This window comes from Saccoglossus kowalevskii, chromosome 8 (genome assembly GCF_978046115.1).
Source record: "Saccoglossus kowalevskii chromosome 8, keSacKowa6.1, whole genome shotgun sequence".
Lineage (NCBI taxonomy): Eukaryota > Metazoa > Hemichordata > Enteropneusta > Harrimaniidae > Saccoglossus > Saccoglossus kowalevskii.
The window spans coordinates 35,901,996-35,915,531 of NC_140648.1; the positions used below are offsets into that span (position 1 = coordinate 35,901,996).

At 33.6% G+C, this 13,536-nt stretch overlaps 1 protein-coding gene across 1 annotated transcript; it reads right to left on the reverse strand.

The window, feature by feature from the left end:
* Positions 1-259: 259 nt before the first annotated feature.
* On the reverse strand, positions 260-13,455 carry LOC102803853 (protein Njmu-R1-like). Its single transcript, XM_085503009.1, has 10 exons — positions 13,250-13,455; positions 12,567-12,665; positions 7,642-7,767; positions 6,699-6,874; positions 6,405-6,457; positions 6,189-6,305; positions 5,481-5,545; positions 4,608-4,792; positions 4,342-4,513; positions 260-1,676 (listed from the first exon to the last, which is right to left on the reverse strand). The coding sequence occupies exons 1-10, from the start codon at positions 13,405-13,407 to the stop codon at positions 1,514-1,516; spliced, it is 1,314 nt and encodes a 437-aa protein (XP_085359135.1). The 5' UTR covers positions 13,408-13,455; the 3' UTR covers positions 260-1,513.
* Between the last annotated feature and the right edge of the window lie 81 nt (positions 13,456-13,536).

Genomic DNA, 13,536 nt, shown 5'->3' on the forward strand with positions numbered 1-13,536 from the left:
GGAAACTAATACCAATCGATTATATTTTTGCACCCCTGGAATGCCATCTCCCTCCCAGATTATGAAAAATATAATTGTTGCATTATGGGTATATGTAATCTGTACTAGTTAGCAGAAATGAGGTAAATTCTGAATGGTAATTGTTTGATCTTTATAAAACATTACCTTTGTATATTTTCTCATCAACTCTATCTCTTTGATATTGACACCTGTGTTATTACTTCATTGCTCCTCTTCATACAATTCATCACATGATAGCTTTGTTTTTATTTCCAATTCACCTTTATTTAAATAACGCTGTCCAATAAGTGAGTAATACACCAACAGCTTTCTCTCGATAGTATACATAGTAATGTACAATTTTATAAATAACTCATTAAATCCTATTTACATAGAACATGGATTTCAACAATTAACTGAAATCTCTTTAAAGATAGGTGATCAAAATTGTCAACATGATTTAATTCTGAACTACCAGAATCACATCTAAACATTTAAATCTGAAAAAGTTAGGAGCTGATAAATCAGGGAATGATAACATCACATGCTGAAGGCCTCCCTAGATAGCAAACATGAAGGGGAAAAATATCAATGCGTTAAGCATGTTTACTTATATCTAATATAGTATTATCATGGACGTAATCTGTCTTACATCCATGGTATTATGAATGGTATGAGTAAGCTGAGCACACTTTCCTAGTGTCCATCAGACTTGACTGGTAGTTTATTATATCATTGGAGCTACAAAGAGTCATATAAATACTTTTATATAGTGCCCACGTCTATGAACTCGTGCTTGGGACATTCAAATTACGGGTGTAAAATATTTCCACTATTGTATGATATATGACACAAGTTGTGTCAAAATAGATGGAGATAATGTGCACTGTTACAATATGTATCCTGTCTTGTGAGCAGAAGACAATTGAAGTGACACAGTCTCAGCATTGCGTCATGGAGTACCATGAAATGTATACAACATGCGTAACATACATTGTTTATTAGTTCAAAAACACGTACTGCACAATTACTGTGCCGATATAAATTGTGTCAAACAAGGCTATATCAGTGGTAATGATGATTCAGTAATACAATAAAATCTGATTCATTACAAGAAATTAATTTTGAAATATAGTTACTAGAATGATTTGAATAAGTAACCAATGTATACTTAAGCATTGTTTCTCCTCCACCTACATTACACCACTTCTTACACCAACCCCACCTACAATATCAACCTCTCCTCCCAACTCACTACCTCCACTGACAAACAATTTGGGTTTACTGTCTTCTAGCTTGAGTAATAGAAAGGTTAATACTTCTAACCTAAGTCTCAACTGCCCAACATTTCACCTATAAAATCTTTTTAGTACACCGCATACATAGGTGAGTATATCGGTATGTTCATCTTCAGTAATTCCATCAATTTCATCTTGTAGTCCTATATATGGATATCGCTGACATGCTCCACTTTCACCTTTTCCAATTTGTTCTTCTTCATTATAATGCCGAGTTAGGTATTTTTATTTTCCGTGAATCCACCACTTTCCTCTATGAATTCTTCTAAAGCTTTGAGTACATTCTGTGCATCGTATGACGTCATGATATGGTCTTCTATCTTGGCAGTCTCTAATAAAATATCTCCATTGCCGCAGTGTTTTAAAAACATGAAAGATCTAAGAAATAACAACGTTGAATATTTAAGCGATTTCAGGACATGTTTTCATGTTTTGTACCCACTGAGCATCTGACAATGCATATTTGGAAATAAGTGGCCATTCAAACTGATGGAGAAATTAGTTATTATCAAATTAAATTTTTAATATTTTTTTAACAATATTTAAAGAATAAGCATTAAAATTGCATAGCCCCTGGTATTCAATCTCAATATTCAGTACAAATCAGATGTAGATATACAGGTCTACTAAACGACTCCATGTAACTCCATGCACATGTAACACACTATGCATGATCATGATATAAAAATTCACACTGTCCATCTTTCAGGAATGCATAAATTTTTGGATTTTAAACAAGCAGCCTATCGGCTGAGATAGCTCCGCTGTTAGCAATGCACATTTCAATTAAAGAACTTAAGACATCATTAGAAAATGAACAATATGAATAGTATCAAAGCAATCGGACTTACAGTTTTTAACAAGAAGTCGAAAATATCACTTTTTACCAAAAATTACAAAAATATTCACCAAAATTAGAGAATTGAAGATATCATCACAAAATGAACAAATCTGAGAGAGGTCCACATGTAGTACCTATATATGTAATATCAAAGCAATCGGACTTGCGGTTTTTAACAAGAAGTCAAAAATATCACTTTTTACCAAAAATGACAAAAATATTCACCAAAATTAGAGAATTGAAGATATCATCACGAAATAAACAAATCTGAGAGAGGTCCACATGTAGTACCTATATATGTAGTATCAAAGCAATTGCACTTGCGGTTTTTAACAAGAAGTCGAAAATATCAGTTTTTACCAAAAATGACAAGAATATTCACCAAAATTAGAGAATTAAAGATATCATTACAAAATGAACAAATCTGAGAGAGGTCCACATGTAGTACCTATATATGTAATATCAAAGCAATTGCACTTGCGGTTTTTAACAAGAAGTCGAAAATATCAGTTTTTACCAAAAATGACAAAAATATTCACCAAAATGAGAGAATTGAAGATATCATTACAAAATGAACAAATCTGAGAGAGGTCCACATGTAGTACCTATATATGTAATATCAAAGCATTTGCACTTGCAGTTTTTAACAAGAAGTCGAAAATATCAGTTTTTACCAAAAATGACAAAAATATTCACCAAAATTAGAGAATTAAAGATATCATTACAAAATGAACAAATCTGAGAGAGGTCCACATGTAGTACCTATATATGTAATATCAAAGCAATTGCACTTGCGGTTTTTAACAAGAAGTCGAAAATATCAGTTTTTACCAAAAATGACAAAAATATTCACCAAAATTAGAGAATTGAAGATATCATCACGAAATGAACAAATCTGAGAGAGGTCCACATGTAGTACCTATATATGTAGTATCAAAGCAATTGGACTTGCGGTTTTTAACAAGAAGTCGAAAATATCAGTTTTTACCAAAAATGACAAAAATATTCACCAAAATTAAAGAATTAAAGATATCATTACAAAATTAACAAATCTGAGAGAGGTCCACATGTAGTACCTATATATGTAATATCAAAGCATTTGCACTTGCGGTTTTTAACAAGAAGTCGAAAATATCAGTTTTTACCAAAAATGACAAGAATATTCACCAAAATTAGAGAATTAAAGATATCATTACAAAATGAACAAATCTGAGAGAGGTCCACATGTAGTACCTATATATGTAATATCAAAGCAATTGCACTTGCGGTTTTTAACAAGAAGTCGAAAATATCAGTTTTTACCAAAAATGACAAAAATATTCACCAAAATGAGAGAATTGAAGATATCATCACGAAATGAACAAATCTGAGAGAGGTCCACATGTAGTACCTATAAATGTAGTATCAAAGCAATTGGACTTGCGGTTTTTAACAAGAAGTCGAAAATATCAGTTTTTACCAAAAATGACAAAAATATTCACCAAAATTAAAGAATTAAAGATATCATTACAAAATTAACAAATCTGAGAGAGGTCCACATGTAGTACCTATAAATGTAATATCAAAGCAATTGCACTTGCGGTTTTTAACAAGAAGTCGAAAATATCAGTTTTTACCAAAAATGACAAAAATATTCACCAAAATTAGAGAATTAAAGATATCAACATGAAATGAACAAACCTAAGAGAGGTCTACCCAAGGTACATATACACCAAGTATCAAAGCATTTAGGCTTGTAGTTTTCAAGAAGAAGTCGAAAAAGTAAAACATTGACACGGACGACGGACGACGACGGACAATCACTCATATGATAAGCTCCGCTCGACAAAGTCGACAGCGGAGCTAAAAATTTATTGTTAACCAATTTAAACAAATCACAAAACAAACACAATCTACAGTGTTACTTGTGTACGAACTTTCAAATAAATCAGGTGGTATATTAGTGAGTAATTGGCATGGACAAAAATAAAAACAAAACTTCTACCAGTTTGAAACAAATTACATGCACCTATGACCACCAATGAGCCATATTTGATCAACAAAATCAGTGTGCCTATGTAAGTTATTATACATGTCTTTGTGTTAAGTTTGAATGATATTGATCAAAGCATGTCTGAGAACTCCATTGAATGATGAACTGACACATGCACAAATGAACCAAACCAAAATTATTATTGTTCCAAAGGAGATTAAAAAACTTACCTATATAAAGCATAATGATCATTTTCTGCCTGTCTTATTAACCTCTGTAATGTGTTCATATCTTGGATGGCTTTCAGTTTGTAGTTTTCAATGATTTGCCTCAGATATACAGGGTTATGGTCATCTCCATTACACAAAGCCTGTGCCCAGTCACGACAGAATATGTTACATTCTGAAATGTATTACATAGTCTTGGTTAATTACACATAATACATGTACTTAGTCCTATGAGGAATAATACAGTGACAATCTGTATCACTTCCTACCTGTGCAATCAAAGGTGACTTTATCCGGTGTTACAACTATGCTCAATTTACCCAGGGACTTTTCTTTATGTGGTTTACGAGATATTTCAACAAGGGATGTGTCTATTGGTGTATCCGGTGATAACTGCGTCTCCGATATGTCACTATGCTGAAGCAGACCAGCTAGACTACAACAATTGGAAAACCTAGAAATATACATGAACACATCAGTCAACAATATCAATAAGTGTCACAAAGTTGATAAATACTGTAACTGTAAAATCTGAGCATCTACACATATGAGAAATGGTGAATTTTGTGGTTGGTTTATTATATTGGCTGCCCCAATACTTCTGACACTTGCTGTAAAATTGTCATAAAACTTGTGCTTGACTTTTCATAAAAGTAGAATTCTTGAGTCAGCGAGATGACATCTATGGCAGCAGTTTTGGGCCATTACATTTTAGTTATGCATGCATTCATAATTTATTACAACTTTAATGTAAGGATTCATTTAGATACTTTGCCAGAAATGTCAGAATATTCAATATTTGCCAGCTAAGATCTATTCAAATTTGGCAAATCAAATTGCAACAGTAATCCTCACATCAAAATTTGCATATTCCACAAAAATAATGGGTATGGTCAAAATTTTTGGCAGGTTTTGGCCGTCTAATTTCTCTCAATCATCCACTTTCTTGAGGTCAGTTTTGTGATTTTTTGCTGATGCTGCTGCACATATGATAATGAGGTAATGCATGGTCTTACTGTCTTACATCATGCAGTATTGTTATTTATTCCCCTGCTATGCGTCTCACAATACCACAAGCTATTGAAAATAACCTGTAAATATTATGAACAGTACTGATATGTCAACTATTACTGATTACTCACTTTTCAATATCCTCCTTTAGTGACTGATTCTCCCCATGAATATCAATCTTGAAATTCATCATAGCCTGAATTTAAAAAAAAATGAAAACATTTCAATATTTGTAATTTCACATAACACAACAGCCATAATATAAGTACAACTTACTGACAGTAAATGATACATTATCAGAAACTTAGGGGGGCTTATAAAATGCAAACAAACTTTTTACTGGCTTAGGGACAAATTAAATTGAAAATACGATATGCATCATACATATACATCTCATAATACATTCATAATAAAAGTGGAATTATGTCTAACATTCTAGGTATTGTGCGGAACAGAGTGACTATTGACATGAATGATGCACATTAATAGACAGTCTTATGCGGAATGGCTATAAAAATGACATGCTCAGAAATAATGAATTGTAATCAAACAGTTTAAGCTTTGTTGTACAACATGTTGAAATGCACTACACTGCATTCAAGATTGAATTTCAGGGGCCTGATCATGGCGGAATATGACTCCCTTAGATCAAAATACTTGTTTTAACGCATGGTAATGTTCAAATTAATTTAAATAAATTAAATGTACTGCACAGGTTTGCAAATTTAAGTTAAGATGGCTACCCCATATACTAATTTTAAAATATTAGTCACATTTATTTTAATTTTAACATTGCCTTGTGACCGCCCTGTACATGTATGAGTGAACCGTGTACTTACAGCATGTATTACGTAAGCGACATTATTTTGTAGTTTTTGCACACTCCGACATAGGAACTCCATAGATGATGTATACCAATCTACAAGATAACTGTGCATTTTACTGATTTCTGTCAACTATCAGAATAAAGAAAGAAAACCATGTTTACTGTTACATTGCATTACTCCATCACAATGACTATACTGGTAGTACAAAATGATGTTAAACAGACTTACATCTGTGTCGATCAATGGCAGCAAACCATGACTGAAAATATCAAGTTCTGGTCGATATGTAAATATCGTTAAGAAAAACAATGACAACTAATATGGAGTATTAATTACTACCGGTAACTACAAGAAAAATATTGAACTGTCAGTCATCACAGGTTAGTAATACTAGTACTTTACCAATACTATTTGAATACTCCTTTCCTTACCAACTTCAGACACAGTTCAAATGAGTTATCGAACCAGAACATCTCTGAAGTGACATCTTGTTGACCAATGATTTTTTTGTAAATAATAAAGGATATAGATCCAATATAATATCTTGATTTGTGACAAAACACACTACGTATTCCCTGGATGTAACACTGGCAGCTCCTTCTGTTATCAAATTATTAGAAGCTCCCTCTATTGTTAATTTATCTTCACCAGCTTGTCGTAATAAACAATAGTAACAATATGATGAATCACCAGATAATCTAATAAACAAATGATTATTATTCAACATTATTTATTTATGGTACATCAAACAATTCCTCAGTAACATAATTCATTTTAAATTAGTTTTTTTAAAGATGATTTGGTTTCCAAACTATTTGAGAATACGAGGTTATGATAAGTATACTGCAATGTATACATGAAGGCAGTACAGTGACCGTATTGACCTACACGTTGCACATTTTACAGTATACATGTACTTATGATAAGCTTTTAATTATACATATTTTTCCTGATTGTAGCAATAATTTAATGATGGATAATAGCCTAGAGTGGCAAATGTAACACAAAAAACGTTTTTTTTTTTTTTTTTTTGCTGTGCTAATGCGTTAAATGTGCTACAAGCACTCTTACATTTGATTTAAACCAAGGAAAGGGTCAGTGTCAATAATTTTGAATGTATCTATGTTGGTGATGTAGTTTATCCAAAATCAGGGAAAGTTGCAATGTTTGAGTGAATGCAGATACATTTTGGGAAAATAAATTTTATACAATATCAAATTCTATTTTTTGGTTCTAGATATATAATAATATACTGTAAATTTTCAATTTTTAGTTTCGTCAATATTTGAAATTCAATAACTTACACCGAGACATAATTTTGCAATAGTCACTCTTAAAGATCTCAATGAAATATTCACTACTATAAAATTTCACGGTTTTCCCCTGACCTGAAAATTTTTCTCTCACAAAAATAAAGCAATTTAGTACAGAGATACAGATAATTTTTATTGCTTTGTTTGCCTACCCTATTTCAATAGATGCTACATTACCACTTCCTCCATACACAGTTCCTTTGGACAGTCTCTTAGCTATTGCACTGCGAAGTGAGGTTTCATTTTCTGCTGGCAAGTCAGTTGCTATAACAGATATACTGAAATGACATAATGGTGAAAGAACAATCGCTATTGAAATACAGTAGATATATTTAACAACTCATGCTACCAATTGTGATTAGCTTGAATCATCATGTGAGACAATGAATTTCAGAAACTCAATCAATACCCCCATTTTTTTAAAATTAGATCAAATTATATAATTTGCAATTTGATTACGCTCCTCAAATGGCATGGCTTGGAATAATATGAATTGTTTGTAAATGTCACATATATATAAAAATTTTATTAACATTATATGAATTCAGTTCCAATTAACCCAGTCAAAATTTTCAAAAAAGTTATTAATTTTTGTATAAAAATGATAATTTGAAGGTGCCTCTGGGTACAGGTATACTTTAAAGTTGCACTCCTTCAAATTGAGTTCATACATATATATATATATATCATAATTTTATTGTAAAACAAACTCCCACATAAACCCATTCTCGTTTATCTTTATAACGAAAATAAATAATATATACGTATTGGTTTTTGTTTAGATCCTAAACTCATAAACAGATTCTATGTAATACAAGTAACCTGTAGAATGCTGTGTGGGTAATATTTTTATATTGATTTTTTTTTGCATTTGCAGCAAATAGTTACCAAACTATGAGAAATCTATAGGATTGGATATACCTCTCAGCTGGCTTCACATGCATAGTTCAAGACTGCCTAACCGGTGCTTATACCAGGATTTAGTTGCAGCACTGTGGTCTGTGGTTACAGCTTCATTTTCCGAGTAATCACAAGAAATTGACATTACAATAGAAAATAAAAGACTGGCACTCCCATACAATTAATAACAAATGAAATTCCTGGAATTGAAACATAGATTTTGAAGTCACTGGTGTAGGCATTGAATAACTTCAAGTTGGCATAAAGACGAGGTAGTTTATTTAATCAGTGCTGAACTAGAGGTTGAAATTATAATTAAGTTTGTTGTCATATAATTTGTTTATTTAAATTTCTCCTGTATTCAAATAGAATAAACTGGTGAAATGATGTTTTTGAGGTGTGGTTACATTGTGTATGGAGTGGTAGGGTTGGGTGTCATATAATTTTTTCATTTTCAACTCTCATGAAATCACACAGAATTTCACTTAATTTATTTTCGATGAAAAGTTTTCGAGCATACGGTGTGAATCAAATTTACACTGTGCCGTGTCAAGTCTCAATAGAGTATGAGGGAAATGGCATTTTCACTGGAATTTATTTTAGCGGAAAAATGTTCACAGTGAAAGGAAGTATTCCACATTATTACATATATACTGCAGTTTATTTTGATTCGTCCCTGAAATCAAAATCGGTACTTCCACACCCCATATGCAAATGAGGTCTGAGAGCGAATAAAGTAGTCCGTTCAAGAGTAGCGTTTTTCGAAACATAGCAGAAATAAACAATATTTAGAAGTACGATACTTTACGTTTGGGTACATGAATATATTTGCCGAGTGAAATGAAATTTGAACAACAGTAATGGTACTTCTAAGCAGTAACTTATTTGGACTAAAACTAATTTGCATATCACCCATGCAATGATGTTTTTGGTATTTTCACGGTCAATATGCAAATGAACATGGTATTGGCGATTCGTTCCACTTGGATTGCCCTTAAAATCACTTTAATTTTGTGTATCTGTGTGTGTGTGTGATTTCTAGTGTTTTCACGTATTAATTCTTCTGTGATTTGTTTGGGTTGGCCGATTTCGCTCAAACTTAGCAGGTAGGTCACACCTTCACCCTAGTTATCAGGAAATGTATCTCCTACAAATTTTGGATACAACACCTCAGACATAGCTCATTTTGCTCAGCTTGATTGTAGGCACAAAGTTACTATTGGTAAAATCTGAAAACAAATTCTGACCACCGTTTCCATGGAAACAGCCAACAACTGAATTTGTTAATACCTTCACGCCAAATGTATCACACCCTACATTTCTATGATTAAAAAGCATGGACGTAGCTCATTCTAATCCGCTTGAGTGTGGGCAACAATTTACTGAGATTGTTTTTGGCTTGGCTAATTTTGTTTATAATTGACAGGCAGGTCGTACCGTCACTAATTGGCAAAACAATCCTGGTCCACAGCTACCATGGCAACAGCCAAAAACTGTTTTTTGAATACTTTCGATCCCAAATTTATTACCTCCCACTAGTCTTGTATTCATGCCTTTTATTTTGGCTACGTTGCACACCGGTAAGAGATCACCGACGCCGACATTGTTACACTGTATCAACGTAATCCCGACGCAACTTTGAACTTTGAATGAACTGAAATGCTGCCTGCAATCTAGAAAATACTATCGGTTGGAAATAATAAATTTAAGGGATTGTTCAGTTACTCTGGCTTGGGGGGGGGGGGTCGGCAGATTCCATTTTGTCAGCTGTAAATCTCAGTTGACCCACCACTATCAACAAAAAAAAGTGGGCGACCCCCTAACATTACATTTTAAAACATGCTGACCCCCCCCCCCCCCCCCGAAAAACAAAGAAACATTAACATTTTTGGCTCTGACATGATTACAAAATGTATGATGTGCATTGAAAATATCGTGGTTTGCCGTAATTTTTAGTGTTTGCATTTAATAGACCAGTCACCTTAGGAGGGGAGGGGAAGCATACAGCCAACAAACAACTACAGAAAAGGCTGCAGGAAGTAGGGAAATCTATGCTGCTAAAGATAGTAAATAAAAACAAAGCTGTGGAGTACTAACTTGATAAACGCCCTTATAAGATAGGAAAAGAGGATTTGAATCTAGGCGATTTGAAAACTAATTTGGATTTAATATATCTTTCATATCTTATAGACCAGGAAAGCTTTACACCTGAAGCACAGTCTGTGCTTATGAAAACAAAGGACACTTTGATTTTTGTATAAATTTGTGTTGGATTTTGGTATTTTACAGAGCAAAATATGCATATTTAAAAGTTAAAAAAAAACAAAAAAACTATTTATTTATATACATGAATCCATTTAACTTTTTTGATTTGCTGAACAAAAACTGTCACTGCTCTTTGTACTAATTGCTGTGTTTTTCCGTCTCCAGCTACAATTGGATAAATCCAGTAAATATCTTATACAATGGTGACTTCAGACTTTAAATAAAATAATCTGATATCACATGGACTTGGGATGTGTTCACAACTTAACTGTATAATTGCATGGGGCTCTGCCGCATTGCATAATCTGTTAGTTATTTGTCAACTTCAACCCCAAAATATTTAGCCTATAACATTTTTTGCATCAACAAATTTATTGGCAATATGGGTAATAGTTATTATTAAGAACACATTTGTACGATTAACTTTTTAATCTATTGTTCTGAAATAAAATTTAAAAAAAATATATGCATAAGCGCGTGTGTGAATTGTGGAAAACAGGGTGACCCCCCCCCCCATTCGCAAAATCAAAAACAGGGTAACCCCCCTACTGATCCACCCCCAGGCCGAAGTAACTGACCAATCCCTAACAACAGCATACGTCCTAGCAATAAAATAAAATGACTTCTAAGGACTGAATGTTTTTTTGCGAACTTTGTATACGGTGCCCGGTTTTAGTTATAAACCGACGTTAGCTTCACGTTCATGTCCTACCATGGCAACAGCCGAAAACATATTGCTAGTTTTTTTTTAGTGAAGTGGATCGCCAACCGGCTTGTTTTCATTGGCAAAATCGTTCAGCAACATGTTTGGCATATTAGGTGTACATCACATGGATTACTACGATTGAGAGAACTTTATGTATGTTGAATGAGTTTTATAAACCCCGAAGGGCTCTTGGAAGATCCACCCGCAGTAAAATTAGAGATTGCCATGGAGGCGCAACCATCAACATCAAAATCCCAGAAGGTTTCTGCTGGCGACGTTACCCAGTTCCAAATAAAGATCACCAACGCCAAATAAGCAACATTTTAACCGGTAATCAAGATTAATTCAATCCACGGCTAACAAGCAACATCACAAGTGAAGTTTTAGCGTGAAGCTCAGCGACTACTGCTGACAACGTAAGTCATGCTTGCGTGCCTTCACCATTGTATTCAAACGAATCACGTGGTGTGCCGTTCTCTTTCAAACCCGGGATTCGATCAATAGGGGAGTTTCAGTAAAAAAACACATTGCAAATCATGCAAATCAACATTTTCAAACCAGTATACTAAAACAGAAATGCTCAGCGATGCAAAAGAAGAATAGATGTTACTTTTCATTATACACATCTCTGTTGATACAATCCCTCACATATTCTATTCCCAGTTATACCTGCGTAAATGGATTAGCCTCTTTTGATGTTGACATTCAGACTAAAATCACGTGACAGGCTGTTAAAATTGGCTGTTGCATACACTTTCGCCGGTCTGGAAAATGTGTTTAGTTAGCTCTCATTCAAGTAACAATGCAGATTTCCCAGTGGGAGTGAAACTATTCGACTCTGCCATTAAAAAATAGGGGTGTTTTGAGCAAAAAACGAATAACCCTGGAGTGCACACAACACACTGAATTTCGGAACAAATCTTGCATTATTTACAGCAGCAGAATACCACAGAAATATCAGACGAAACATGGAAACACTATATATATGTATTTCGGCCTGACCCCTCTCTATTGCAATTCCAGGAATTACCCCCCATATGTGCAATCATTTTCCACCTTGGTACCACCCAAGCCTGAAAACAAAATCTTAATACCACGCTGAAGCGTTTGGTAATAAATCACAATGCAAAAATAATATACACCTGTCCCACCAACAAATTGTAATAGGACAACTACACAGAGTAAACTTCAAACAGATAAACTTACCTCAAGTCACTATTTACAATGGCTTCTTTCTGGAGAAAGTCAGCAACTGAATCCCCTTTACCATCATCATCTGGTGTAGAACTCAATGCATTACTAGGTCTGTAAAACAAACATTGACATATGTAACATTACTGTAACTTCATGATTATTAGAAATATCAGTGTATAGAAGCATCAACAAATTTATATATTTAGATTATTTATGAACAACAAGAGATAGCAGTTTCATGGTTCAGAAGACAACAGTTTTACACAAAAATTATGCAAATTTTTCAAATATCTTCAAGCTGTTTAGCACAATTTCAATGAAATCTATTTTTATAATTCACAAGGTCAAATTATTATTTTGTTGTATTGTCAGTTTATCCCTGGCATACTTAGAAATTATGTTGATGCAAGTACAAGTGAGAGATATACAGCAGGAAAAGATATCATTGCTATCAACGAACATACAGCCAATTCTGCAGTAGTTTGATAAAATCCATCATCACCAATGTTTTTATTGTAATAATGGCTGCACTGCAGTTGAACAATCTCTTGTTGTTACTCTGCCGTATAATATATATCCCTCATCTTGTTGCTGGTGTGATTTTTCACGTTTTTCATTCAAAATATCAAAAAAGTTTGACTGACAGCGGATTGAATACGTCGAATAACGATGATAAATAACACATTCGTATTCACCTATTTGCGTGATAAGTATACAATGCAAAAAATCTGTAGTCTTTTTGTATTTCTTCTAAAGTCTCTGTGATTGGAGAGTCGTCAATACTGCTGACCGATTCTTTTACAGGAATGTCAACAATCGGTGAGTCTATTTCTTCCATGTCGATGTCGGCCATGATGGTATCAAAAACGTACAGAACACTGAGGTCACTACGCACAAAAACCGACCAATCGGATGCGACGTCACAAAACTTGCAGTCGCCAAATCTTTTATCCTCGTTCACTATCTATTTACATTCGAGTAT

Excerpts from the sequence above, each read along its gene's own strand:
- LOC102803853 (XM_085503009.1), bottom strand. The coding sequence starts at position 13,407 with ATGGCCGACATCGACATGGAAGAAATAGACTCACCGATTGTTGACATT. Across the intron at positions 4,793-5,480 it reads CTAAAGGAGGATATTGAAAA|GTTTTCCAATTGTTGTAGTC; the intron begins GTGAGTAATCAG and ends GTATATTTCTAG. Across the intron at positions 1,677-4,341 it reads GATCATTATGCTTTATATAG|ATCTTTCATGTTTTTAAAAC; the intron begins GTAAGTTTTTTA and ends GTTATTTCTTAG.